The sequence below is a fragment of the Mytilus edulis genome, chromosome 10 (genome assembly GCF_963676685.1).
Source record: "Mytilus edulis chromosome 10, xbMytEdul2.2, whole genome shotgun sequence".
NCBI lineage: Eukaryota > Metazoa > Mollusca > Bivalvia > Mytilida > Mytilidae > Mytilus > Mytilus edulis.
Window position 1 is genome coordinate 67797211 of NC_092353.1, and position 27346 is coordinate 67824556.

Below are 27346 nucleotides of genomic sequence, written 5' to 3' on the forward strand. Positions count from 1 at the left end.
TAAATTTCGCTGTTCACTAGATATGGAATGTGATATTGTATATCTGAATATAGTGTATGGTTAATTATGAAGTACACACCATTATTGATAAAATCAGTTATTTTCTATAAATTTATGTGCATGTGCAAGTTCCTATCTCGATTGTGTTTTTTTTTAAATTATTTTGTATGACGTCATCTATATATTTTCAACAGATTGCTGCGTCTTCATAATTACGTATAAGTAGATTAGATGTCTAATTATTAACTTAATTCACATGAGATAAAAGAAAACAACCGACAAGAACAATTAAAAATCAGGATGTTTAACACACTATAAAAGGCAGTTTAGGTTATAACTTTCCCATCACATTAATACACCTGATATATCTGTTATCTTTACGAAATTTGATTTGTTTAGTATATGCATACGAATTGAATGATAACAAACTTTCTTAACCTAAAAGAAGAGGTTATCTGTAATATCCTGTTTCTTTATTTTTTGTATTCCAAATGTGAAAGATGTGGAATATTTCCTTAAACAGAGTGTTTGTCAGCTTTATTCTGCTTGTATTTTCATCACGGTTTTATATATCACGTGCAGAGTAAGTTTTAAGATTTTTTATTTATATAATTCTTGGTCAGTGTCAGTTTTATATTCCACACTAGGTCGTCTGTTAAACACATACGGGTAATTTCAGATAATTACTTCCTTGTTCGTTTTCCTGTAAAATCATCAAAGTTCCAACATATCACCTCTTCATTCTTCAGTCATACTTATAACCAGTGTTGAAGAATCCAAATACACAAACAGGATTAAACAAATACAGCAAATCCGTCGAAGTCAATTTTTACCCGAGCAAGTCACATGCATAATTTGTGCATTTTATTCTTTTGTATTTTTCTACGAACTTCCTTTATGAAAATAAAACTTTGTTTTTATTATTAAATGCACATTAAATTAATATCAAATGTACTCTAAATACTAAATTACTATTAAATGTACACAAAATATCAAATAACTTTTAAATGCATATAAAATATTAAATTAATATTAAATAAAATTGAAAATGGAAATGGGGAATATTTCAATAAGATGATAAACCCGACTAAAGAGCAAATAACAGCCGAAGGCTACCAATTGGTCTTCGATGCACATTTGATTTATAGATACCTGTTTTAATTTCGAAATTCCAATGTTGACCTTATATACATGTATATCACTATCATTCTATTTACATGTATATATTTTTTGTATACATTATACGCATTGAGTCAATGATGTTATCAAACATGTCAAACTTGATAACCTATTTTCGGAAAATTTAACTGGGTATCATTCTTATAAAATGAGTGATTTTAGTCGTATGCTAAGCCTAGTATTCAGATAAGCATGTGAAATTTTGAACTAAATATATATACAATTGTATCATGTGTATTTCGTCGTTAATTGTAGTTTAACCTAACATTGACTGTGTTTTAAAATAAATCATGGTATGAATTATAATCGACGTTGACAATCAAATGAAAAATTGTCCAAAAAATTAAGATATTGGTCTTACAAAAAAAATTTCATAGACTTGCATGATGTTCAATAACTAGGTGCATATTTCAATAATTATTGAGAAAAAATGTATGAAGCAGGATTACACAATAATGTTACACAAACAAAATCGATATTTACAAAAAGTAAACAAAAGATAAATCAAGTGCCATAAACTACAACTATAGAAATGAAATATAACTTTTAAAATTTACGACCCTTTATAATTATTCTTCATAACATTTACGAATAACATATTCCCCACAGAACATTACTTTGTACAAATAATCCTTATAGTTGAAATTTTTTATCCTTTTCTACTACATGTGTGTCTCCCATGTCATTTATTTAAATCAAAATTTTTTGAGGACAGAACAATGCATATATTTTACCGAAGTTTTATTATTAAACCTTATGTTTATGCAGTATTTCAAAATATAGATATTTCATCATTGAGGGTGGATAAATTATATACTTCATTCGTTAAATTATAATTTCGCTTATAATAAATCGAGAACATCCGAGTATTATGTGTAGAAAATTGCTCGAAAGTGAAAGTGCGGCAAAACTCTCAACTATCAACCACTACCACAATTTCATTGATTGTAACAGGTTACTTAAACGAAAACATTGACTGAACAATCCTTTTTCAATTTGGTTCAAAAGTGGATGGCGGAAGACAACTAAACTAAAATATAAAACCAAAAAACCCGCCCCCTGCCTCCCAGTAAATTAATTATTTTGTAAATAAAAAAGTGTTGACACAGAGTTGTGTCATATGTTTGGTCAATTTAAAGATTTGTTTAGGGGTATGCTATCCAATGAGACAATAATCTTTTAAATCAAACGTGAAAGATTTAATAAATTAAAATATAAGCAAAACCAATCTTATATTGTAAGCTTTAAAATGCCCCGGTATGACGAAAACGGGTTTCCAGTCCTATAAGTGTTCTTATTTTCAGAGATAGATGTGAATTAGATCCAAATCGTTGTCCACCATTCAACTGTGAATCCGAATGCTGTGATGGTTTTACTCTAGACGGTGACGAGGACGATGTTTGTAAGTCAACTTTGTCAAGTTAAAAAATAGTGATGTCAGTTTAACCTTTTCTTATCATCCCCTTTGTTTGGTCTCCTTCTATTACAATGTTGACTAAAACATGTGAAATTTTCAGTGTTTTGGAATTTGATTACCCTCTTTACATTATGTAGAATAAACCTCAAAGAAATGTCAACATGATACGAGATTTACCTAATTTTGTTATATCTGTTTTAATTTTATATTTGACAAAAAAAACTAAGCCAGGTCCAACTTTAATGGGCTATACAATTTTAGCGTAACTCAAATTGTATGAAATTAAAAAAAAAATAATCTGGAATTAAAAGCACAATCTACTCTGGCTCGACAAAATGTTAAGTGTAAAAGTGTTGATGAAGCCGGATAGCTTCAGTGGATAGATGAACATAGTTAGATGACTTATCGCCTGGTTTTATATCTACAAATCTGTAAATTCTTTCATGACCTTGTCAGAAAGTAGTTGTTGCCTAGTAGCATTTTTTCGTCATTTCAGTTCAAAAAATACGTGCCGGCATTTTAAAATGAAAGACCAACACAACGGCCCTATCATCGGTAACGAATGAACATTATTAATTCAACTTAAACCAATGAAGTACAACTGCGAAAAGTGATGTCCGGCGTAAACTACTTAATTGCTGGTAGATTTGTAATTCGTTCTGGTTGTCATTAGGAAAGCGATATTCTAATATCTCAAAGCCGGGTATTATTTAATCGGCAAAGACGCGACTGTCATACAAGTGAAAGGTTAAGCTAGCGATAAAACTAGGTTCAATTCATTATTTTTTTTACTTTAAAAAATGCATAGACTAAGTCAGGAATATGACAGTTGTTGTCCATTCATTTGATGTGTTTGAGCTTTTGATTTTGTCAATTGATTAGGGACTTTCCGTTTTGAATTTTCCTCGGAGGTCATTATTTTTCGAAGTTTACTTTTTAGAAAATTTTGATTTGCTCAATTTTTGATTTGTTTGATCTTAAATTGATATATTTCAGGTATACCCAAAAACTACACAAGTGAGTATACAGGAGAATAGTAAACCGGTTATTTTTTACATTTATATATATATTTATATATTTTTTGGCATTACAATTGAAATATCTTTTTAAAATCATCGGTGACCTATATTTTTTTATTATTATTTTCAAATAAGCTGTAAAATTTTAGCGATTTTTGTAATTTAGTTCTTTTTTTATTTCGATATTACCTCTTTTTTCCCTATTAGTTCAACAGAAAAAAGGACTTTTACAAAAATGTATCCTTCTTTCGAAGGACGATTGTGAGCGTAAATGAACGGTGACCCATTTTTTTTATTTTATTTTCCTATTAAGTATAAAATAAAGTTCATTTATAGAAAAATATAGCGAAATCTAACATTAACAATTTTTTTTTATTTAGACCCACGAGCCCCCTTAAAACAAAAACAAAGTTAAGACAACATAAACAATATATATATAACTGCATGTTTGTTAAAATATATCTTAAGAACTATTTAACATAAGGTGTGAAATGGAAATTTCCGGAAAATGGTGTTAGGCGTCCGTTGCATAATAATTTCTAATAAATTGACTTGGTACACGTTTTTTGCTTTTCTTGAACTTTAATAAACTTTGATATGAAATTAAATGGCACGTTTTGTTTAGCTTCACTTCGATCGGCAAATAAATATTTCGAAGAGAACAAAGTACGGGACGGCTGTTTCATTTTCTCGAAGATATAGGATTATGTCTTTATATTCTTTAACTTTTAGTTAAAAGAATATTCCAGTATGTAAAATGTTCAGTGATTTGCAGAACAATTGTTAATTTTTATCAAAGAACGACCTTCAATCATATATCATGGACATTGATTTTCCCGCCTTCTTTAATACATTAATATATGTAAAACTTGGAAGAGACTTAAAAACTAGGCAATATTTGTAATCGATATATGTGTTGGGGTTTCGGAAATTATGTTAACCGAAACTAACCAAAACTAAATAAACTTTAATGAGAATGATAAACTGCAGTTTGCATTCTACCTTTAATGTACCGAGCCATTGTTCGGATCAGGAAAACGAAAAAGCGACACACAATACAACGGTCTCCTCATTTAGTGTCAAAGAAATACATTATAACAATAAATAATTGTATACATACGTATATATGTTATTACAAAAGTAATATATTACATGATGACAATGTTTTCATCACACTGAAATGTAAATTCTACATATACCTATATAGCTACTTTCAAAATTTAAAAACGTCAATCTGTATTTATTTATTGTTAGGAAATAAAAAGGCCCTGCATTTAATGTGTTTGCTTCATCAATTTCGTCTATATAAAATCTTGTTTCAGGACCAATGTTTCACGACTGTCCAAGGGAAGGACAAATTATAAAGCGTTACGTTAGTCCTTCTATCAACCTGATATTTCTGTACAAACCATTTCATGTTACTGATTGGAAAGGAAATAAACTTCAAACAACATTGTCAAAAACTGTTTTCAGTCGATGCAAGTGTTCAGGACCTCAGGAGGAGGAGGTTGAAGCAACAGCTATAGATGAGTTCGGAAACGAGGCTGAATGTCTGTTTACTGTGTCAATTATTGGTATGAAAATAAAACATGTGATAAAGTTACAACATCACAAGATTTATACTTTTTGAGAAAAAAAATCATAATTATGCATTTAACGCAATGCATTACAGCTATTAATTGTGAAAGGTTTTTTTTTCGTAGTCGTTAAAATATTTTTCTTACTGCACTTGCATGTTACACCTAAACTGAAAATGAAAGAAATAATGAATTAATCAAATATATTTATTCAAATTCGATTGAATAAACTTTTTGTTCAAATAGGGTGCACCTTTTTCGTAATTATTTTAACACATAATATGTCACATTCCAAATTCAGACATTGATATATTTTTCGTACATTTGTACCATTATAAAACATAGCAAATCATCAATCATATGGTTACCTATTGTGTATTTTTTGGTGAAAAATTGATAAAGTGATAGAATAGGTTAGGAAGCTACTTTTAAGAAAACGATAGGAACTTAAGTTACGGTTCATGTACATTTGAATTCGATTGGTTTCTTGTTTTGTTAAAAAAAATAAAGAACGAAAAAGGAAAACGTTTTAGTTTATGTTTTTTTCAGGTCAGAAAGACGAAATCACAAAAACTAAATAATAAAAAAAAAAAAACCCACGTATAGACTCAATTTAACAGGAATTCTGTGTTGAATTTTATATTTTGATTTCTCAAAACACAAAATGGAATAGAATCAGATTTATAGATTACATGAACGGTGTTTAATTATTGTGAATTGAAGATGACTACAATATATTCTTCAATGAGTTATTGCACATTACTCATTGTGCGTATGTTTACTGACCAGATTGATTATTTGATACTTTTTTTGATATAATTTGTTGATAAATGAAGAAAAATGTGATATATTGTTTTCATATACAGTACATTTTCTATATTTATTGTTTACCTAATCATGTTTCAATAAGAAATCATTATTTTCATGATGAAAACAATCGCTGACTTAATGTCTACTCTGCTTTACACAGATGATATTCCACCCGTTATAAGATATTGTCCTCCTAAACGTCAAACCGTAAATGAAAACGACAACATTGTGTGGACAGCTCCAACAATACGAGACAATGTAGGAGTGGACACATTATATACACCGGACCGGTATAACAATACAAAGTTTCTACCTGGTTTGTACACACTTATCTACAATGCCACTGATTATTCCGGTAACTCAGCAGCGTGCAGGTTCCAAGTCTCTGTTTACAGTACAAGTGAGTAAAACATTTAAAGTGCAATTCTCTAACTGAAACCGGCATCAATGTCTTTGTATTATAATATTATCTCACAATTTTGTGTTTAATAATACAAAGCATTTTAATTCTCTATCACTGCATAAGGGTTTGAAAGATTATAACATAGAGCTGCATAAAATCAACGCAACATGCTCCCCCCTCAACTCTTAACAACATCACTATCAAAACTTAATTGCCTCGTTATAGCAATTAGTATCTATTCCACTATTTGCACCCGTCAGTTTTTCATCCACAAGTAACCAATCTTTGTGAAGTCAGTTTCGATAATCAGTGATCTACCTTTTCTATATCAACTATCCCATTCTGTTATTGATTATCTGATCTTGACTAAGTCGACAACGCAATGACATTTCGATAAGATTATTGCACTGCATAAAGATGGTTTGCAATTTTGAAAAGGGGAAAATTGATAGTGTTTAATAATTGCTGCTCTTTTAGAAACATTCTTTAATATACAGATATATATTTGAACTACATAGTATCTTATATGGATTAATATGATTTAAAAATTAATTCATATAACTTTTTGTACATGAATAACAGTGCATCATAAGCTTCTAAAGGCTGGTTGGTACAAATATACTTGTTTGTTTGCTGCATATGTTTAAAACTGTAATACTAGTATATTGTATTTCATGTATGTGTACCAAGTTGTACTTCACAATAAATGAATATCTATCAATCTATAAATAACCCTAACATGGAATGTCATAATTGAAGATTTCAAATTAATATGAAACTTTCAATATGAATCAGTAAAAAAGATAAGAGAATTTGTATCCAATTAAAACTATTTTTGACCCCAAATCATGACAAATGTACCTTAAAAAAATAAGGGTAATACTATTTCAAAAAGTTAATGTATTTCGCAAACCAGACGTTTTTTGCTCAGCATTTCAAATGGAATTCATATAATAAACACGTTTTTGTTCACAGTGATCGGTTCAATTCGTTTTTACTGAACGATAACTTAATAGGAGTTTAGTTATAGCGGATAAGCTTATCCCTCATGACCACCTGCTATCAAGGTTTTGGTTTGGTTTGTATTGCTCAGTCTCTGGCTTTCTATGGAAAATTTTGTTGACTTTGTTTTTTTTTGTCGTCCATCATTTTTGGTCATGATGTTGTCTTCTTGGTATCTTCTTCCTCATTTTTTACAAACCTGATACAGAAAGACTAAACATAAGCATGTTAAAAATAAAGATGATCACGGCGAAGTTCGTACTAATTGACAAAGGGACATTCAAGCTCATTTGAAAATAAACTGACAACGCCATGGCTAAAAAAGACAAAGACAAACAAACAAACAACAGAACAGACAACACAACATAGAAAAACTAAAGACTGCAAATGACAAACCCCACCAAAAGTGTCGACGATCTCGTGTACCCTGGAAGGTTGAGTAACTACAAAACCGGTGATTATTATATAAATAGTATAAAACAAATGTATTGTGTTTCTCTTTTCTAGATTATTATGTAAAGTATACAAAGAATACCGATCCATCCATGGTTATAAGTAAGTGAAATGGATTTTTTTTTTAATAATTGAGACTGTATGTATTTATGAACTTTTCATTTGCGTATTGAAACAGCAATGTAGTTATTCTTCTAATATATTTTAGCAAAATTATTGAAAGTAAATTAAAAAAAAAAATGATTGGAAAATCTATTAATATTATAAGAAATGCATATACGAATTGATTTATTGAGACATGCATGTTAGATATGCAAATTAAAGATAAGAATTTGCATTGCGTGATAAGAAACCAATAACCTTTCTTGTACATAGTAAACATGAAAGTTATAATACGTTATATAAAAAGAGTCGCAACCAATTTGTTTTATTTCTTATTGTTTGTTGCCATGACTAATGGATATTTCAATTTTGGAGAAGTTTTCTTATGAATCAAATAGTTACTAACTTTACAGATGTTCCTCCGTCTAGATTTTGAAGTATATCAAATTCTTATGCTGTTTTTCCCCGATAGTTTCTTTAGAGTACATTATGTAATTTAATAATCCACTCAGTCCTGCATTAATTCGTAATATTTTCTCGTATTTCAGGTAGTGCAATTGTAGGAGTATTATTTATTATATTGATAGCGATGGCCCTAGCAATGTACCGTCTTCGTAAAAAACGTCGCCAGCTAAACAATACAGGCGGGCGATCTAATAATCAAGTACGAAGGTCGGCCTCTACACAAAGAGAAACACATGACAATCCTGTTTTTACTATTTACAACAATGATCCTCCACCATATGACATTGCTACTCATGATAAGCTACCAGACTACACCCCACCTACATTTCCGCCGTCGTATGAAGAAGTTCAAAGTTCAATGCAGAACAATGCTTGTGAAGATAATATTGTATGTTTGTTTACGGAATGTTCTAATGAGGAACAAGCTGAGGGAACTTCTAAATCGCTGATAATTGTAGACTCTTCACATGAAAGTAATAGTGCAAACCATGTCAATATTGTTTCCAAAACGAACGAAAATAACACTTCAGTGCAACACACACTACAGAGAGAACAGCATCCGGAAGTACACGAAAACATTATGTTGGATCAGATGAATCTCCAGATAAACACAAATAGCATAGAAACTGATATCTAATAGCATTTAAATTGTCGCTTCTCACATTTTTTACGCAGATCAAAGTTTGAATAAAACGGGCACAATTCACCTTATTTTTATTGGTTAATATAAATCATACAAGAAAATGTTTAAGAATCTCATTTAATTGAACATATGTAAAACAGTGCATAAAAAATCTTTCACATCAATCATTATCAAATGCACCAATAGAATAATACCTTAAATATAACAAAGTTATTTTCCTGAAGGTGGTACCAAAAATTGATTTTGCTCGTTCAATTTTTATAAAATTTTGACAAAATATTTACTTTGACCCTTTGACGAAAAGATTAGAATTTCAAAAAACTTGAACTGCACACCTTCTCGGAAAAATTTCATTGGATATATAGCAGTTTGACAATCACCTATTTTAATCATTGAAAAATTGAGAAGCTTAATATTCCCTAAATAATACAACGTGATTAAAATGTTTAGCAGATTTTACAGAGTTATCTCTCTGTAGTGTTAGGTACTACCTTGAATGAATAGATTTATTATCTCAAAAAACGTTTATCAGTATTTTAATACAAATCATGTTTATTTATTATCCACTATTGTATTTTATTTCGCAAATATATATTCAATTGGTGTACATATTCAGAAATGTTTGCATAATTCTTATCTAAATTTTTACAAAAATGACAAAGATGGTATTTGTGTTGTGGACAACAACGGAACGATATGAAAACAGACGACAACATGATATAGATTTATGATAAATGTGTGTCACTAATAAAACAGGAACTGCTACACCTTCCGAATAAGTTTACTCTTAATTTTTGTCGATGTCACGTTAGTGATGCTTTAGTTTTTAGTGTTTAGTTCTGTAAAAATTTAATTGATAAAAATGCATACTGCAAAAAAAATTCAAAATGAAGGCTCTTTATCGAATGAAAAAACACACACAAGCTAAAACACATCAAACGAATGGAAAACAACTGTCATTTTCCTGACCTGTTTCCGGTATTTTAATATGTAGAACTGATGTGTGTATGTTGCTTTTTTTTTTATGTCTGGTCAATATTTTGTCTGTATTTTGTCGACTTGTTAGTCTTTGTTGCCCTTGGTACTCTCTCCTTTATTTACCACGGTTTTGAGACAATCGATTTGTATTGATATAAACTTTACAAAGATTTGATTGAACAAAATATCATCACCATTTAATCTGAAAGCTACATTATATTAGACTAAGAATAAAAAGTGAGAAGATACACAGGGGGTAATAAAAAAACAACGATTCGAAAATAAACCTAGAATCCCATAACCTTGCCATTTTTTTTTAAAAACACAACCGACAGTCCTTTGCCATGACACATCAGGCTTAATAATGAACCACAAGAATTTCACAAAAAAAAAACGCGTTAATTCAGGTGCTGTGACAAATTCGATATGCGGCTTCTCCAGTTACACCGGTAAGTTACATTTTGATATAAAAAGTAAAATAACAAAAACAAAGACGTGCGTATGAATGCCAATTGAGACAGCCATCTTCTAAAGTTCAAATTAAGTGGTCATATTTGCAGATTGGCTATTCATTGTAATCTATCACAAGCATTAGCCTTTCAAAAAGGGCTAGTCGACTCTTAGCTGATGAAAATGGAAAGTGCTCTCGCTTTGTAGATTAAGTCATTTACTAGAATAGCCACGTGCATCAATCAACAAATTTTACCACACACGTGAGGTCACACGTTATGCAGTAGTATATATCGTTTAACGTTGTTGTTTACGAAACTCCAGAAGATTCGACTATTTATAGATAAAAGTTACTTGTGTACCAATATCATGAATATGCATGATTATTGACCAGGCAAAATCTAATTGCTAAAATAAAGAGGACAAATCCGATACTCTACGGGATTGAAAGACATTTACTAGGTTTGGATTGTCCTAACCAATCAATAAACTTTGATTATACACGTCTCGTAATATCTTCCAATCAGGTAGCAAGAAAAATTCACGCACTAACTGTGCATCGTTCAATTCTTAATATCGACTCCTAGGAGTCGATAATAAAGTTATGCAGGCTTACATTTGTTGGCCGAAAAAAGATTTCCACTTTTGACCACAACTGTTTCCTGCACTATGTTTGTTTTAGCCAGGCAAGGGTATATTTTTCTAAATCTTTTTGCACCCCCCCCCCCCCCCTTCCCCAAAAAAAAGAAGAACTCAAATGATTGTCTCATTATAGATGAAAATGACAAAAAAAATACTTCGACTTTTAAGCTACAAGTCTATTGAGAAAATAAAATTACTTTTGATTTGACTGTTCATTTATCTCTATTTATTTTAAGTTGATTAAATATTGGAAATGCCCTCCTGTGTTAACAATAAGTCAATAATATAACATTACATTTTCTGGATAAGAGTAAACGCGTTTCCGTTTAAGAGTAATAAGTTGCAGTTGTCTCCCATTCCATGAAATTAAATTTTTAATATATTCTCCCTTTGCAAAGAAGAATTACTTAAATATTAGTGCATTATTCAAAATAATCGAAATACTCTATACCAATAAACATGATAAATACTTATTAATTAACTGTAAATCTAATTAAAAAGAAATACTTAACAAATTTTGCTTTGTTGAAAAAATATCACAGAATATGTTTCTTCCCTGGTTAAGGGTAGTTGGATAAAGGTAAATTTCCGGGTTAAGAGTAATTCCTGGATAAGTGTATGACAGACGTGCTCAAATAAATATTTAAAACGGAAAGTCACGTAACAAATGGCAAGATCAAAAGCGCAAACACATAAAAAAAATAATATCACAAAAATACTGAACTCAGAGGAAAATGTAATCGGAAAGTCCATAATCACATGGCAAAAAAGACAAAACACATCAAAAACGAATGGACAAGAACTGTCATATTACTAACTTGGTACAGGCATTTTCAAATGTAGAAAATGGTGGATTAAACCTGGTTTTAAAGCGCTAACCCTCTCACTTTTATGACAGTCTCATTACATTCCGTTATATTTACAATGATGCGTGAACTAAACAGATGAACTACAATGGATAAAACAACTCATGTTCTGGACCAGATACAGTAATTTCCCTGTGTAGAAAATGGTGGATTAAACCTGATTTTATAGCAAGCTAAACCTCGCACTTGTATTACAGTCGCATACAATTTAATTATATTGACAACAATGTGTAAGCAACACAAACAAACATACTGGGTAAATATGTCAATAAATATGAAAAGCAGTCAATATGTGTTATAATCTTAATCACTATAAAAGCAAACAACCATGCCAACAAAGAAAAAGATAATAGCATGCAGCCATTCTATAGGCATATTACATCATCACAAATAAAAGAGAAGAATAAAAACATAGCCAAAGCATTATGGGTCTTTGTCAATTGGTCGTGACAAGACGTTCTTACCAAACACTTTATTGGTCTAGAATTAGAATTAGTTCATGTGCACGAACCTACGAAACAAGTGTTGCAGAATTGTCGATTTCGTCACTTTGTCTAGTGGTGTCGTTCTTAATTTCTGAATACACAATATTAAGTTACGCATGTTGATCTTCGCTGGTTTAAAAAAAAAGAAATTTGATGAAGTTTGAAACAATCGTTTTCAATTTACAATATTTTCAAGTTAAATAAATGCCAGTGATTTGTTGAGTTATAAGATAAGGCAATAGTACTTTACCAACGTTCATAACTCGATTAAGAAGAAAATTCAAGGTAACTTATAAAAGCTGAAGGATCGCATTAAACTCCAAAATGATCGACAATATTAATGCACCAATCGCGACCCGAACCCACTCTCAGTCAAAAAGTCTCATCTGAGAATAAGACAAAATCGATAAAATTACAGATAAGACGACTATTTTGGTATTTAAAGATCTTAGAATTTGAAAACATGTCACCAGTGAGTTAAGACACATACATAACGTATCGATCTACCAAACATATGATGGTGACCGCATAACTTATGCAGAGTCGTTTCCCCTAATAATTTTGTTGACGCAGTTTTTGTCGAAGGATCACGTCCCTGATTATGAAGTCCGTATAGTGTGGATATGCACGAGTGTGAAGTATCAGTTGAGGTATATAAGCATCAAACAATACGGCAGAGGGTAAATTCTCAGAAATTGGATGTTGACAATTTGTGTTAAAATCCTTTAGTTTGAAGTTATTAATTTTGTTGCAATATCGAATAACACATATGAAGTAGACCTTCTTGTTTCAGTACTATTACTAATACTAGTTCAAAGAAATATATATGAAATGAAATGACTCTATTAAATAAAGATTTAGGGGTGACGTAAATATATCAGAAGGTGAAATTAAAGAACTTGGCTAGACTTGTTCTTTCTTTTTTATTCTATAAAGGTATTATAGTATGAATTCTGCCTGATATGTTTAAAAAAAATCCAGGTCAGCCAGAAAGGGGTTTACAATGTAGTACGAATTGGAATATGAACTGTATCTTTAAATATTTAGACCTTAACTAAAAAAGTCTAAGATATTGAGGATGTCAACCTCGGTGTATTTGATTCTGGAAGTTGACTCGAACAGATAGCAAATAAATAAAGTTTGCAATTTATATGAATTTGTTTATGATATTTGTTAAAAATCATCATTGAAATTTAGTTTGCAATTTAGGCTTAAATTGGTGACGTTATATGAATAAATTTGACATGTCAGTGGTTTTTTTTTCAAGAAACTTTTTTTTTTATTGTCTTATACTCTTAAGTTTCTGCTTGTCAACCCGAATTCAGTCTAATGTTCAGTGTACTCAATTGAAATCAAAACTCTTGGAACCGAAATGATCCTCATAATAGTAAACTTGCGCCTTTATCAATTATAAATCGTATTTTTACGGAGTTTTACAATTTTATTCCCGTTAAGATGCTTACTTTTACTTTTCTTTAAATGAATTTACTAAGACATGTGTACAAACAACACATAAAATCGTTTTACTGCTCTAAAATAAATCTTAATGTCACTTGAATCCACTTGAGATCTCTTATCTTTCCAATATTTGATTTGTAGAATAAATGCACACAAAAATCGCTGAAAATCGATCGTCCTGACCTTAAACAAGAGTATTATCTTCAACATCATGTTTCCATATTATTTGCATTCCGAATGTAAAAGATGAGGACTACTTCATTTAATAGGGTGCTTGTCAGCTTTACTATACTTGTATTCTTGCAGTTTTATAAAACAGTCGCAGGGTAAGTTATAAATATTAACATTAAGCTTACATAATGGATCGTTCTATATTTACTTCCTTGTTCGTTTACCTACGATGGACGATTGTAAAAATTGCAACTGTTCCATGCCTTTAACATTTCTAAGGTTCACCTCTCTCTTAAAAATCGTCCTGTTGTTTGGTTAATCTTTATGGTACATTAAGATTCATTCAGTATAACACTACCTCACAAAGCAGATTGTATAAAGTAGAAGAATTTGAAGTCCCCTTGTCCGTACAAGTGGCTTTTTCAGTCATGTTTAGTTATGTTCTTTTTCTCAATACGAGATGATTTAAGTACAAAACAACCGTTATCGCTTTTTTGAGTATCTATTGTTTACTAGTATATTGATATCAATGAAAATAATGAAATATGAATTAAGGAAATATGATGTATGTTTTTTTTTTTGTCATATTGTATGCATGTTTTGTTTTTGTATTACTTATACCGTCAAAGTGTAATTTGTAATTTTTTGATATTGTTCAGAATTAAGGAATCGCGGTCCATACTATTAAATCATATTTATTATTTAATAAATGTTATGCATGTTTTTGATATATATTGTATGCATGTTTTGTTTTTGATATTGCTTATCTCATTAGTTTTCATGTTAATATTTTGTAACAATTGGTTATGCAGTAAAGACAAGAAAAAGTCAGGAATATGGCAGTTGTTATCAAATACTTTGTTTCTATGTGTGATGGCGTTTGTTTTTGTTGCACTTCCATTTGATCATTTGTTTTCCCCTTATACTTGATAAGTTTCCCTCGGTTTTAGTTTGTAACCCGGATTATTTGTTCTCAATCGATTTATGACTTTTGAACACCGGAACAATAGTGTTGCTTTTATTTACTTAGTTTTAGAAATTTATCTATTATATCCTACATTATTGCAATTAATGTTTTAAATGTGACAATATTTAATGATTATGCTACTTTTTAAAACAAACTATTTGTTTCATACTTTTATTGACTTCCTAATTAAGTTTCTGTATTTCATCGATACTTTCATACGATTCTTTCATTGAGTCGTCCTACAAATAAAGACAACAGTAGTATACCGATGTTCAAAACTCATAAATCGATAGAAAAAATACAAAATCGGGGTAACAAACTAAAACTGAGGGAAACGCATTAAATATAAGAGGAGAACAACGACATAACATCAAAATGTAACACACACAGAAACGGACTAAGCATTAGACAAAATCCTATGAGAATAACAAATATAACATCAAAACCAAATAAATGAATTAAGAAAGTGGTTAAAATTCTAAAAAGGCTATCATTATCCTTTATTGGCCTGGAAATGATACCACTAGCACCGGCTTCAGTGGAATTTCCAATTTTTGTATGTATTAACATGACAGCATTTTAAGAAATGGTGCATTGGTTAATTCATCAAACTTTTTCTTTAAGATTATTTTTCAATTAAAATTAGATTTTATGTTTTATAAAACAATATTTCATTTGTATTGTTTACTTAATTTTTATATGATAAGGTATTGTTTGGACATATATTCTATGGTATTTTGCCTTACGAATTTTGTTGATTGTGTTGTAAACATTCGAAGTCATTGTGATTGTTTTTTAGACATAGGGACACAAAACTGCAAATTTTTTTGTTAACGAAATACTGTTTTTATGCCACTGCTGGTGGACGTTCGTCCCGCGGGTAACGACTCATGTTGTCAGCACAACGGTTTGAACATAAATATCAAGTATATGGTCATTTGTATAAATTTACAGTTTGCAAAAGTATGAATTATTCAAAATGATCAGGATTTTAATTTACTCCAGGTATAGACTACCTTGGCACAACTTTTGGGAACTTTTGCTCCTTAATGCTCTTCAACTTTATACTTGCTTGGCTTTTTAACTATTTTGATCTGAGCTTCCCTGGCGTATCAAATTATAAGCTTGGTACAATGTACCTTTGATTACTCTATTGAATTGTGTGTTTATGTAGCACGACACCGAGACAACATGTTAAACATTTGCTCTGTGAAGGTTTTTATTGATGACCTTTTTTAAACATAAGGACACAAAAGCGTACCAAAGAAAGACATTTTTTTTTGTAAATGAAGATATTGCGATTATGTTACACGACACCAAGACAAGGTTAAACATGATAAACAATTACTCTGTGTGTGTTTCGTCCATAATTGGGAAAAAAGAAGAAAACGAAAAATTTTGAGAAAAAACAAAGACAAAGGCCTGGATTGCAATTAATCTACAAAAATAAATAACAAACCGCAAAATATAATGGAAATTCGATATTTTCAAAATATGAATAGAAGATAACACAAGAGCCATTTAAAACAAATATAAAAGTCAAATTTAATTTCTCAAAAATTTACAACCTTTATAATCAAAGTTACTTTTATGATCAACACACTTTTCCAATAGAAAAATTCGGCATTATACATTCTTTCCTGTAAACATTTATTTTATTTATTCCTTAAGCAATTTTTATATTGTCATTTGAAGACTTATGTGCTATGATATATAAAAAGTTACTTTTGTTTTTTGTGTTGTTCAGTCATTAATAAAACGAAAATAATGAATTAATAATTAGGCTTTAGCAACCACTATAGTTCAATCTTGTCAAAAAAAGCTAAAATAACATAGATGAATTATACGCATGCAAATGCATCAAAAAGTCATCAGTTCAACCCATTAGTAAGATGTTGGTTACGCATGATATATTCGTGTTCAGCCATGAATAGGAAAAATTGTCAACATCAAAAGTGAAACAAGAGGTGAACCCTTTCGTTGACTATTTCGTTCCTCACAAAACGATTAATTTATTGTTTAAACTATAAAATAAGATCTAACAGACCTAAAACAGTTCAATTGCACGAGGTCTATCTACTTACATTTATATTGATGTTCATATTTAAATCGGGTTATGTGACTGTCGGCAGTCTTCAGATTTCATCTTGATGGTTGATAAGATGGCGTCTAGACTAAAATACACACGCAATGTTAATATCGCGCCTATGCCATGCATTATCAATTATTCATATCAGACTGCTGAAACTTTAAAACACATTATAAATGAAATGTGAGCATTTGAGTCAAATCAGTGATAATGAATATGAACCTAATGCCCTTTTAAAAAATATAAAGTAATAATTACTAATAATCAGTGCATTGTTAATGCATGGTACAGCTCCCGTACAATATACATACTCTGAATGCAGTTCTATCTGTTGTCAACAATAACATTTTATTATTTCAACTACTGGATCAAGGTTTAGACATTTGATTATAAACTTAGTGGAATAAAGGTATCAAAGAGTTTGAAGTATGTTTTACATTTTAACGAGAGAAACTTATGTATTACTGAAAAATTATTACACCAGGGTTTTCGATATCACAAACTAGTCAAAACATTTACTAAATTCTATCATCGGTATAAGGACATCATTCGTAAATATAGCTCAACATGCAGACCTCTTATACGTTCAGGTATTTCACATCCAATCTTTTATTGAAATATTCTTTATAAAGCACAAAGGTATCAGTATTCACCTCAAAAACTAACAAAGCCTTTGAATAGACTTATTAAGAAGGGATATAGTTACGATTCTGTTGTCAAGTCATTAAAGATTGCATATTTTGGCGTTAATATTGATTCACTTATAGGGTCTTTGCATCGGAATTAAACACATTTATACTAAAAACAGTTGTTGGCATGACACGGGTTCTTCTCATATATGTTATGATGGTATGTTACTAAACCCCTAACGGGAAGGATGGGCCTGATGTTCATATGATGAAATCATAATCTTTCAGTCAGTTTAATTGAAGTGTGGAGCTGGCATGTCAGTTAACTGCTAGTAGTCTGTTGTTATTTATGTATTATTGTCATTTTGTTTATTTTCTTTGGTTACATCTTCTGACATCAGACTCGGACTTCTCTTGAACTGAATTTTAATGTGCGTATTGTTATGCGTTTACTTTTCTACATTTGCTAGAGGTATAGGGGGAGGGTTGAGATCTCACAAACATGTTTAACCCCGCCGCATTTTTGCGCCTGTCCCAAGTCAGGAGCCTCTGGCCTTTGTTAGTCTTGTATTATTCTAATTTTAGTTTCTTGTGTACAATTTGGAAATTAGTATTGCGTTCATTATCACTGAACTAGTATATATTTGTTTAGGGGCCAGCTGAAGGACGCCTCCGGGTGCGGGAATTTCTCGCTACATTGAAAACCTGTTGGTGACCTTCTGCTTTTGTTTTTTTCTATGGTCGGGTTGTTGTCTCTTTGGCACATTCCCCATTTACATTCTCAATTTTAATAATTCTTGACTTTTTTTTTAAAGAGATAAATGTGAATTTGATCGCCATCGTTGTTCTGCATTCAACTGTAAATCAGTTTGCTGCAATGGTTATATTCTTGACAAGAACAACATGTGTAAGTTTTTCATTTTTGTATTATTTTCTTATGATTACAAATAAAATATTGAGAAGACCACACATTACAGGACAGGCTTTATAATTGGTCATAAAAACTTAAAATGGGGGAAAAATCCGAGGAAACCGATTCTAAAGATCTTATAGATATTTTATTCTGTAGTCCCCTGTTTCCAATGCTGATCAGTGTCTGGAGCTAATGAAGACACAAAGTCTGAAATAATCTAAATGAACGGAATAATTCTTGAATATGTCACAATTTTCTGGTCAAAAGCTGACAAAGCACATAGAGAACTAAGAAAGCGGAATGTTATCAATCTAATGATTTCTCGATATGTTGATCAGCGATATAGAAATTGGGTTACGGAGAATGCAACTTACATCGTGCAAATAATTATATTGTTATTATTAAAACCTCTGTATTTTAATTCTTCACTTTTATATAACAATACTAAATAACAAAAAATATTATCAACTGTATAAATGACACACGATCGGCTTAACCAATATAATAAATATTTAAACAACCATCGTAGACTTGGTATACTCATTTTCCGAAAAATTGGTTGGAAAAGCCTGGTTTTAGAGCAAGCTTTTCTGACAGTTGCCTACTATTCAGTTATAGTGACAAACTAAGTGAGCAACCCAAACACATAATATTACAAAATTCGATTTGCTTATTTCAACAATTTCATCATTTATGAATATGATAGTCCAACATAATTTCAAAGTTGTACAATAAATGTATTTCAACAGTGTAGACTAAAGAGTAGGTCCGGTAAGGGCTGATTTTCGCATCAAATTTCAGGTTCATCTGACGAAAGATTTTGGACACTTTAAACTCTGAATTTTTCGTAAAACTAAGGATTTTCTTATCCCAGGCATAGGTTACCTTAGCCGTATTTGGCACAACTTTTTGGAATTTTGGATCCTCAATGCTCTTCATCTTTGTATTTGTTTGGTTTATAGCTATTTTGATATGAGCGTCACTGATGAGTCTTATGAAGACGAAACGCGCGTCTGGCGTACTAAATTATAATCCTGGTACCTTTGATAACTATTTAAACACTTAATTGTCTATTTCAGTTGATTCAATAAGTTTATGTAAAATATTGTAACTGATTAAGTCATTTAACACGCTTCGAATCAAGCTCAAATATGAAAAATCTATCAAATATACCAAAAATGTCACTTTTCAGATGGTTTTTGGCCACATCCGTGTTTCACCTCAATCTTTATATATGTAATATATTATCATCAATTACAATTCACATTTTAATATTAAGAATGAACACAAATGCGGTCACTTTCATTTCAGACGGAAACCATCTGAAATTTAGCTAAAATGCTAAAATTGTGAAGATTTCAGTAATTTAACATGACTAACATGACTTAATGATGCTAGTACACGATATATGTACATTATATTGTCAAAAACAGACTATATTTATGTAGCACAAGCATTATAATTTCTAATAAATAACTGTAAGTTTACATTTTAACAATTTTGTAAAACTGCTATATTTTGGGGCCAAAAAGGGGTCTTACCGGACCTACTCCTTTACTTTAACATATTAAATGTATTTCTTTTCAGGTAAAAAGTACATAAGTGAGTAGAGCTTTTATTCTTGTAAAAATCATTTTTCAGGATATCTAAACATTAAGTCAGTTAAAAAAGATTCAAAATAAAAAGTCTACTAAAGATGGCTCATGAAGTTTTTTGTATTACTAAATGCGAATGTGCATATCACGTCAATTAGAAAGCAACAGCCTAGGGTTGAAGATTACGGCACGTGCTCATGCTAAAATCGGAGAAGAACTGTAATGAAATATAAAACTCGAGTCGAGTGTACTCCGTGTATGAAGTCTCTGAAGCATCAGAGTGGAACTGAGTGCTTTTCCTTGAACACTATGATCTTAATGTTACTGACAAACGTATGTCAAAGCGTTTTTATTCATGTCAGGCAATGAACTGTCTCTAATACAATTCCTTTCAATCGTCATTATTTCAAAAAATGTTTTATCAGATGAAGTTATTCCGCGTAGTTAAACATATGTTGTCCAAAATTGACGCGCTGTTTCAGTATAGTTATAGTTGCCTTATTGACTCCTATCAATCAGGTGTTTGTTACCTAAAAGATTTGTAATTTTCTAATTTTATATAGAATTATACATGAATCAAAGAGAATTTGGGTCATATGTCAAAAGGACAATTAGATTAGATCATTGGTATGTGTCATCCAAATATAAAAAAGAAAATTATAAAGAAATACATGTATCTTAAAAAATAACTTGACGAGCTTCCTGCATTTGCTCAAAGTTTCATCACTGTCGCACATATGCACATCATGCTGTCAACATTTATTCAACGAAACTGTTAATCAATTCCATAAAACAAGACAATTACAAGAGATAAAAATAAACATAATTTATTTCTAATCATTGAATACAAAATTCATACCCAATGAAAAGAATAACCGATGAATACATACAAATCTTTCTTTGCCACATCGAATTCAACGAATCGAAACTCATCATAGAAAGAATGAGATTGGAGGATGCAACATCACTCCGACAAAATTTGTTTTACCCCGGAAGATCAAGCAATTTCTTTTCTACATATGGCATTTCTAAAATCTGTTGTCTGGTAAATGAAATATAATTTATATTCAAATAGATGTACATCAATAAAGGAAAATCTAAGAAAAATTCAAAACGAAAAGTCATTTATTCCGACTTGGTACAGTCATTTACTAATGACGAAAATGATGGATGTATATATATATATACATATATGAACGAACTAGAGTAGACAACCGGAGCTAGACGAACCTTTCCTTGTTGTTTGATAGAGTTTTCATAAAGTTGCTTTTCTGAAAAGTCTGTGATTTGTTTTCATAAATGCAGTCCTAATATTGTAATTTAAAAAGATAGTAATAATGTAATTTAAAAAGATGATATCTGTTTACTTTTTATTTGTAATACTCGAAGCTGTTTTTCTTTAATTGCAATAATGGATGTTGCTTTGTCAAGAATACCTGCGACATTCACAGCTACGTTATCGTTTTGACATTTTTCGCACGCAATAAATTGTTGGATTTGCTGTTTACACGACGTCTAATGGCACATGCACACAATAGAATCATGATACGGCAAAAGGATAAACCTAATGTATAATACCTGTAAAATGCATAAGATGAATGAATGACCTTATACATGTTATAATAAAGGGAAGGAATAGATAACAGTGTTTTTGCTTACCTTTTTAAACTGAAATATAGATTAAACCATAACGTAAATTAGACCATTAGGTTTCTAAATTATCTTACCTTCAATAGACCCGTCTAGATGATATGGGGTTGTCTCATTGTTTCAGGCCGTACGAGTGCCTATAATTGCTTAAATTCACTCCATTTGTTCATTTCAACTTTAGAAATTTTAACACATCTCCTTATTTGTATAGTGATACATAAGCTGAACTACTTAGGCCACTCGCCCATCAAGGTTTCAATTTAATCTATATACGGTATACTCGATTAACAGTAAATTGTCAAGTTACTAGCACAGGCAATATCTTTGTGTCCTTATAATTCTTTCATATAACAAACATATATCAACACGTTTCAGAACCACAATTTCTAGATTGTCCAAGAGAAGGTCATAAGGTGAATATTTATATAAAGCCATCAATCAACCATGCGGAACTGTACCTCCCACTTACGGTAATTGATTGGAAAGGAGATCAACTAGAAACAACTTTGTCAAAAGCTAACTTTAGTCGATGCAAGTGTTCAGGGCCACAAGAGGAAATTGTTCGTATGACAGCGATTGATGAGTTTGGAAATGAGGCTGAATGCCGGTTCACAGTATTAGTCATTGGTATGCAAATGATTTCTATAAATATCGTATAACAAATGTACTAATAATTCTGAGAAATAATGTATTAGTATAGTAGCTTATTGATTATTTTCCGTTTTATTCACTAAATGAAATGTATTTGATTAATTAAAGAAACGGCTAATGCAGTTTTTCACAAAACATCACTTCAACGGTCATATTTCTTACTTGGTTTCTTAATAATTTTTCAAAACTGTTACAATTACAGAATACACTAGTAATAATTAATTTAATGTCTATGGTCGTCTTGAGATATGTTTACTTGTCTAACGTGCATTCGATATCAACGCACATCTCTTTTTAACAATTTTTGCTACTAATATCAATATTCAGATGTATGAAGGATTTAAAGACTTATTTGTTACGATTTTCAGACTCCAATGAAAGCTTTTAACCTGTGTTATTGTAATTTTCATACTGTGTTTTAACAGATGTTTCTCCGCCTGTTTTTATTTACTGCCCGGAACGTCAAACTAGAAATGAAAATGACAACATTGTGTGGAAGACTGCAGAAATACGGGACAATGTCGGTATAAAATCGCTATCCACACCAGACCGCTATTACAATACAAAGTTCCCACCTGGACTATATTCACTGGTCTATAATGCTACTGATTATTCCGGTAACTCAGCGACCTGCAGGTTCGAGGTCAATGTTTACAGTACAAGTAGGTAAAGCTAGAATTATGTTTTAGGGTTTCTGATATGAACAAAAGAAATGCAGAAGAAAGTGTCAATACAATAAAAAATGCTATATCAAATTACTAGAGACTTATATATTATTTACAATAAATAAGCGTGAATATATTCAACTCTAAATATCATGAAATCTTGCACACGCTGAGAACGAATTTAATAGGAGCTGTCGCAGATCACCGAATTCAAGTAGCACGAAAAATATATATATAGGACAAAAGATAATCACTTGTAAAGTTCATCACTGGCACATGAACATACTTTATTTTACCTTATAACCTTTTTTGTCGAGTGTCACTGATCAAAAGCGCGACTGGGGTACTAAATACGTATCTTGGTATCTATGATGAGTTTAGATGTCAACCATTCTTTTTTTTTTTTTTAACTCACTCAGTGAACTTAAATAGAATGCATACACAAACATTGACGAATATGAAATCAGTCCGGGAAAGGTATATATTTCATTATAATAATAGAATAGGTAAAAACAATCATAAATACAAACTAAACAATGAGAAACAAATACGCATTATAGAAAATGATCAATTCCAGAAATTTGGCACAAAGTTTTTTACCCGCATACCAGTCAACAATACTGTGCATTTCATGTAGTGATAATTAATTTTCTATAAGTAGTAGACGAGTGACATTAACCATATTTTTGTATTCATTATTTACCCACATAACATACGGCTAAATCATATACAACGAAAGGACATCATTGGTAATATCTTTTTTGCCCGGTTGTCAAATATTCGGTTATAAGAAGATCGGCAACAGCACATAATTTTACAAAAACTAGTCATAAAAAAAAATATCCTAAAGCTGTGATGGTAACTTTAAGAAATGTAATTACTACAATGCCAAGCAACACGAATGAATAATAGTATCAAAGGTACCAGGATTATAATTTAGTACGCCAGACGCGCGTTTCGTCTTCATAAGACTCATCAGTGACGCTCATAATTCCAAAAAGTAGTGCCAAATATAGCTAATAACGCATTTCATGAACGCAAAATATAGAATTATTCAGATTTATACCACTAACGTTACCATAACAAGGATTAAATTTTCGAAGCACCTTCCTCATAGGTAACTTGTTTTTGTAGTGACACCGGTTAGAAAAGACTTAAGAAGGTGCATTGGTGATAAGTGTTCTAGTGTGTTGACACAAAATACAAATTACATTAAGTTAAGACACTTTGAATTATCAATGATTATGTAGATGAATTGATTCGAAACTTTTCAATCCGAATTATGTCTAAACGCACCAAATCATGACAAAATTAATGTACTAAACACTCGATATGACGAGTATACTTTATACTTTATTTGGTCTTATTTACTTTTTTGATTCTATCGTTACATTACTGCTGATTCTTTTGATCATATGAAACACGCGTCTGGCATATAAAATATTAATCCTGGAATCTATGATGAATTCTTTTACAACCTGTGCTAATACAAAGTTACAAATGGTCAAACCAGGAAAAAATCTTATGGTCATGAGAGGTAATCATTGCATTTAAGTCGATGCAGTGCAAATGCAATTTAAGTTTACATATAAAAGACATTAATTCCAACCACTGTGTAGTAATTTATTATTTTTTCAGCTTATTCCCAAAAATATGAAAAGAATACTGACCCATCGATTGTTATAAGTAAGTGAACTTTGTATTGCTGAACTATTCAAATGCAAGGATAAATTGATTATCACTTTTTCGTGTTTAAAATATTTTCTCTGTGATAAAAGTTCATTACAGCTGTATATTAAAAAATATTATCGTTTTGTTATAAAAAAAATACAAATTTAGAGTGTCAGCCATGAGAAAAGAATATCTATAGGGATTAACGAAAAAGTTTGAAGCAATGAGAAGCACTAATTTCAATGTCTTATACTTACATGCTTAGTATAATCAAAATTAAAATTATGATAATGACCATTTACATTGTACCACCTCCAAACTTTTATATATATATATTTATTTCCAAATGTTTGCATTTACTTACCGTGTTCATACATGCTCAAATAAAAGATGAATTATACGTGTATTACCACTATTCCTATAGCTGTTTTGTCGTTTATTAAGTCGAGGAGGCAATCCACTCCTTTTAAAGCATTTTAATCCTTTTTCAGCATTGACCGAATTCACTACAGTTACTAATTCTGAAAATATTTGAGAGACGAAATTCACATTAAGTTCACTTTAAAACTAGCAGTTTAAATTTTGTATAGGTTACTGTTCGCTGTTATTAGTACATACATGTACTAATTATATAATTTTTTGTGACTGACATATTTCAGGTAGTGCTATAGTAGGAGCATTATTTATCATACTGATAATGATGGCGCTTGGAATATACCGTCTGTATACAAAGCGCCGTCAGCTTAACAGTCAACGACGTCATCAGCTTTACAATACAGGTTGTCGTCAGCTTGACAGCTCAGGGCAACATCAGCTGAACAATCCAGAGCGTCAGCAAGTTAACAGCTCAAGGCACAATCAGCCTCACAATCCAGAGCATCAGCAGGTTAACAGCTCAAGGCACAACCAGCCTCAAAATCAAGAGCATCACCAGGATAGCAGTACAAGTCGTCTTTCTATTGTTGGAGACCCAGATTTGATTACGAGTCAAAGAGAGACGCATGACAATCCCGTTTTCACAATATATAACGATGATCCGCCGCCATATGAAATAGCTGCTTTTGACAAGCTACCAGACTACAGCCCAGCTACATTTCCGCCGTCATATGAATCAGTTCAAAGTTTAATTGAGTTCCCTGATAATGTCATTACAGAAATTACTCAATTAGAACCTTCTCCAAGATCTTCTCTAACACAGACAAATGTAGATTATTCAAGAGAATGCAATGCAGAAATACCTGTAAATACTGTTTCCCAAGAGGTTCAGAATAACACTTCAGTGCAACGATTCCTAGAAAGAGATCTACACCTGACAGCACATGTGAACATGCAGTCAGATCATGTGCATTTTCAAATAAACTCGAATAGCATACAAACAGATGTCTGACCGTTCTAAACGTCCTACAATTAAGTAGCTTTAAGAACTATGTTCTAACATCGGTAAATTGTTGTGGTCTAAATTAATGTCATTAAATGTTAGGAAAAAATAGTGAAATAACTTACAAATCTATAAAAAGACTTGTAAAAATTCTCATTTAAAGAACGAGATTCACATCAATTAGTTTGATAGTCACCAAGAACGTCCTATCATTGAAAGACAGGGACATGTTTGAAAGAAGTATCATCGATTAAAAATGCATTTAAATCAATGCCATAGAAGTAAACTTGTCATTTAATTTCACATTTGCTAAATTATAATCCTGGTACTTTTGATAACTAATTATATTTGATTTAACATATAAAAAAAGATGAACAGTAAAATAAGCGCTGTTTCTTTACTCTTTCTGTGTAATTTGATGTGTATGTACTCATTTTGTGTCATGGATGGATATCCCATATCAATAATAATATATAGAAAAATGTAAAATCACAAAAAATACTGAACTCCGAGGAAAATTCAAAAAGGAAAGTCCCTAATAAAATGGCAGAAGCAGAAAGCTCTTACACATCAAACGAATGGATGACAATTGTCATATTCCTGACTTGGTAAAGGCATTTTCTTATGTAGAAAATAGTAGATTGAGCCTGGTTTTATAGCTAGCTAAACCTCTCACTTGTATAACAGTCGAATCAAATTCCATTATTATGACAACGATACTTGAACAAAACAAACAGACACAATAGGTCAAAATATCAAAAATAGGGGTACAGCAGTCCTCAAACAAAAATAAAAACATATGTAACAAAGAAGCACGAAAAGGCATACTTCAAATTTATCAAACTCGTTTTGCCTTTCTAATATTCGATTTTATTAGTTTATCTATGAAAATCCTCCCCATAAAGGATTTTTAAGTACTGGGACCGAATCTTTACTCTGACAGACACATGGTTAGATTAACATAAACTCTGACGTAGAATCGAACGTTTGGCGGCAAATAGATAGATATAAAATAAGT

The 27346-nt window shown here is 31.0% G+C and overlaps 2 protein-coding genes across 2 annotated transcripts; both read left to right on the forward strand.

The window, feature by feature from the left end:
* Window positions 1-457: 457 nt before the first annotated feature.
* Window positions 458-9599, forward strand: LOC139491735 (uncharacterized). Its single transcript, XM_071279564.1, has 7 exons — window positions 458-583; window positions 2484-2581; window positions 3593-3613; window positions 4938-5189; window positions 6163-6402; window positions 7915-7962; window positions 8511-9599. The coding sequence occupies exons 1-7, from the start codon at window positions 501-503 to the stop codon at window positions 9062-9064; spliced, it is 1296 nt and encodes a 431-aa protein (XP_071135665.1). The 5' UTR covers window positions 458-500; the 3' UTR covers window positions 9065-9599.
* A 9216-nt stretch (window positions 9600-18815) lies between these two features.
* Window positions 18816-26653, forward strand: LOC139492927 (uncharacterized). The gene is made up of 6 exons (XM_071281076.1): window positions 18816-18870; window positions 20306-20320; window positions 22339-22590; window positions 23040-23276; window positions 24918-24965; window positions 25610-26653. Exons 1-6 carry the CDS (start codon window positions 18816-18818, stop codon window positions 26335-26337), a joined length of 1335 nt encoding a protein of 444 aa, XP_071137177.1. The 3' UTR covers window positions 26338-26653.
* The last annotated feature ends 693 nt before the right edge of the window (window positions 26654-27346 follow it).

Bases quoted from the DNA above. Each gene is read 5' to 3' on its own strand.
- LOC139491735 (XM_071279564.1), top strand. From the start codon at position 501: ATGTGGAATATTTCCTTAAACAGAGTGTTTGTCAGCTTTATTCTGCTT. The intron at 2,582-3,592 runs GTAAGTCAACTT...GATATATTTCAG, and splicing joins CGGTGACGAGGACGATGTTT to GTATACCCAAAAACTACACA. The intron at 5,190-6,162 runs GTATGAAAATAA...TGCTTTACACAG, and splicing joins GTTTACTGTGTCAATTATTG to ATGATATTCCACCCGTTATA.
- LOC139492927 (XM_071281076.1), top strand. From the start codon at position 18,816: ATGGGGGAAAAATCCGAGGAAACCGATTCTAAAGATCTTATAGATATT. The intron at 23,277-24,917 runs GTAGGTAAAGCT...TTATTTTTTCAG, and splicing joins GGTCAATGTTTACAGTACAA to CTTATTCCCAAAAATATGAA. The intron at 24,966-25,609 runs GTAAGTGAACTT...GACATATTTCAG, and splicing joins TGACCCATCGATTGTTATAA to GTAGTGCTATAGTAGGAGCA.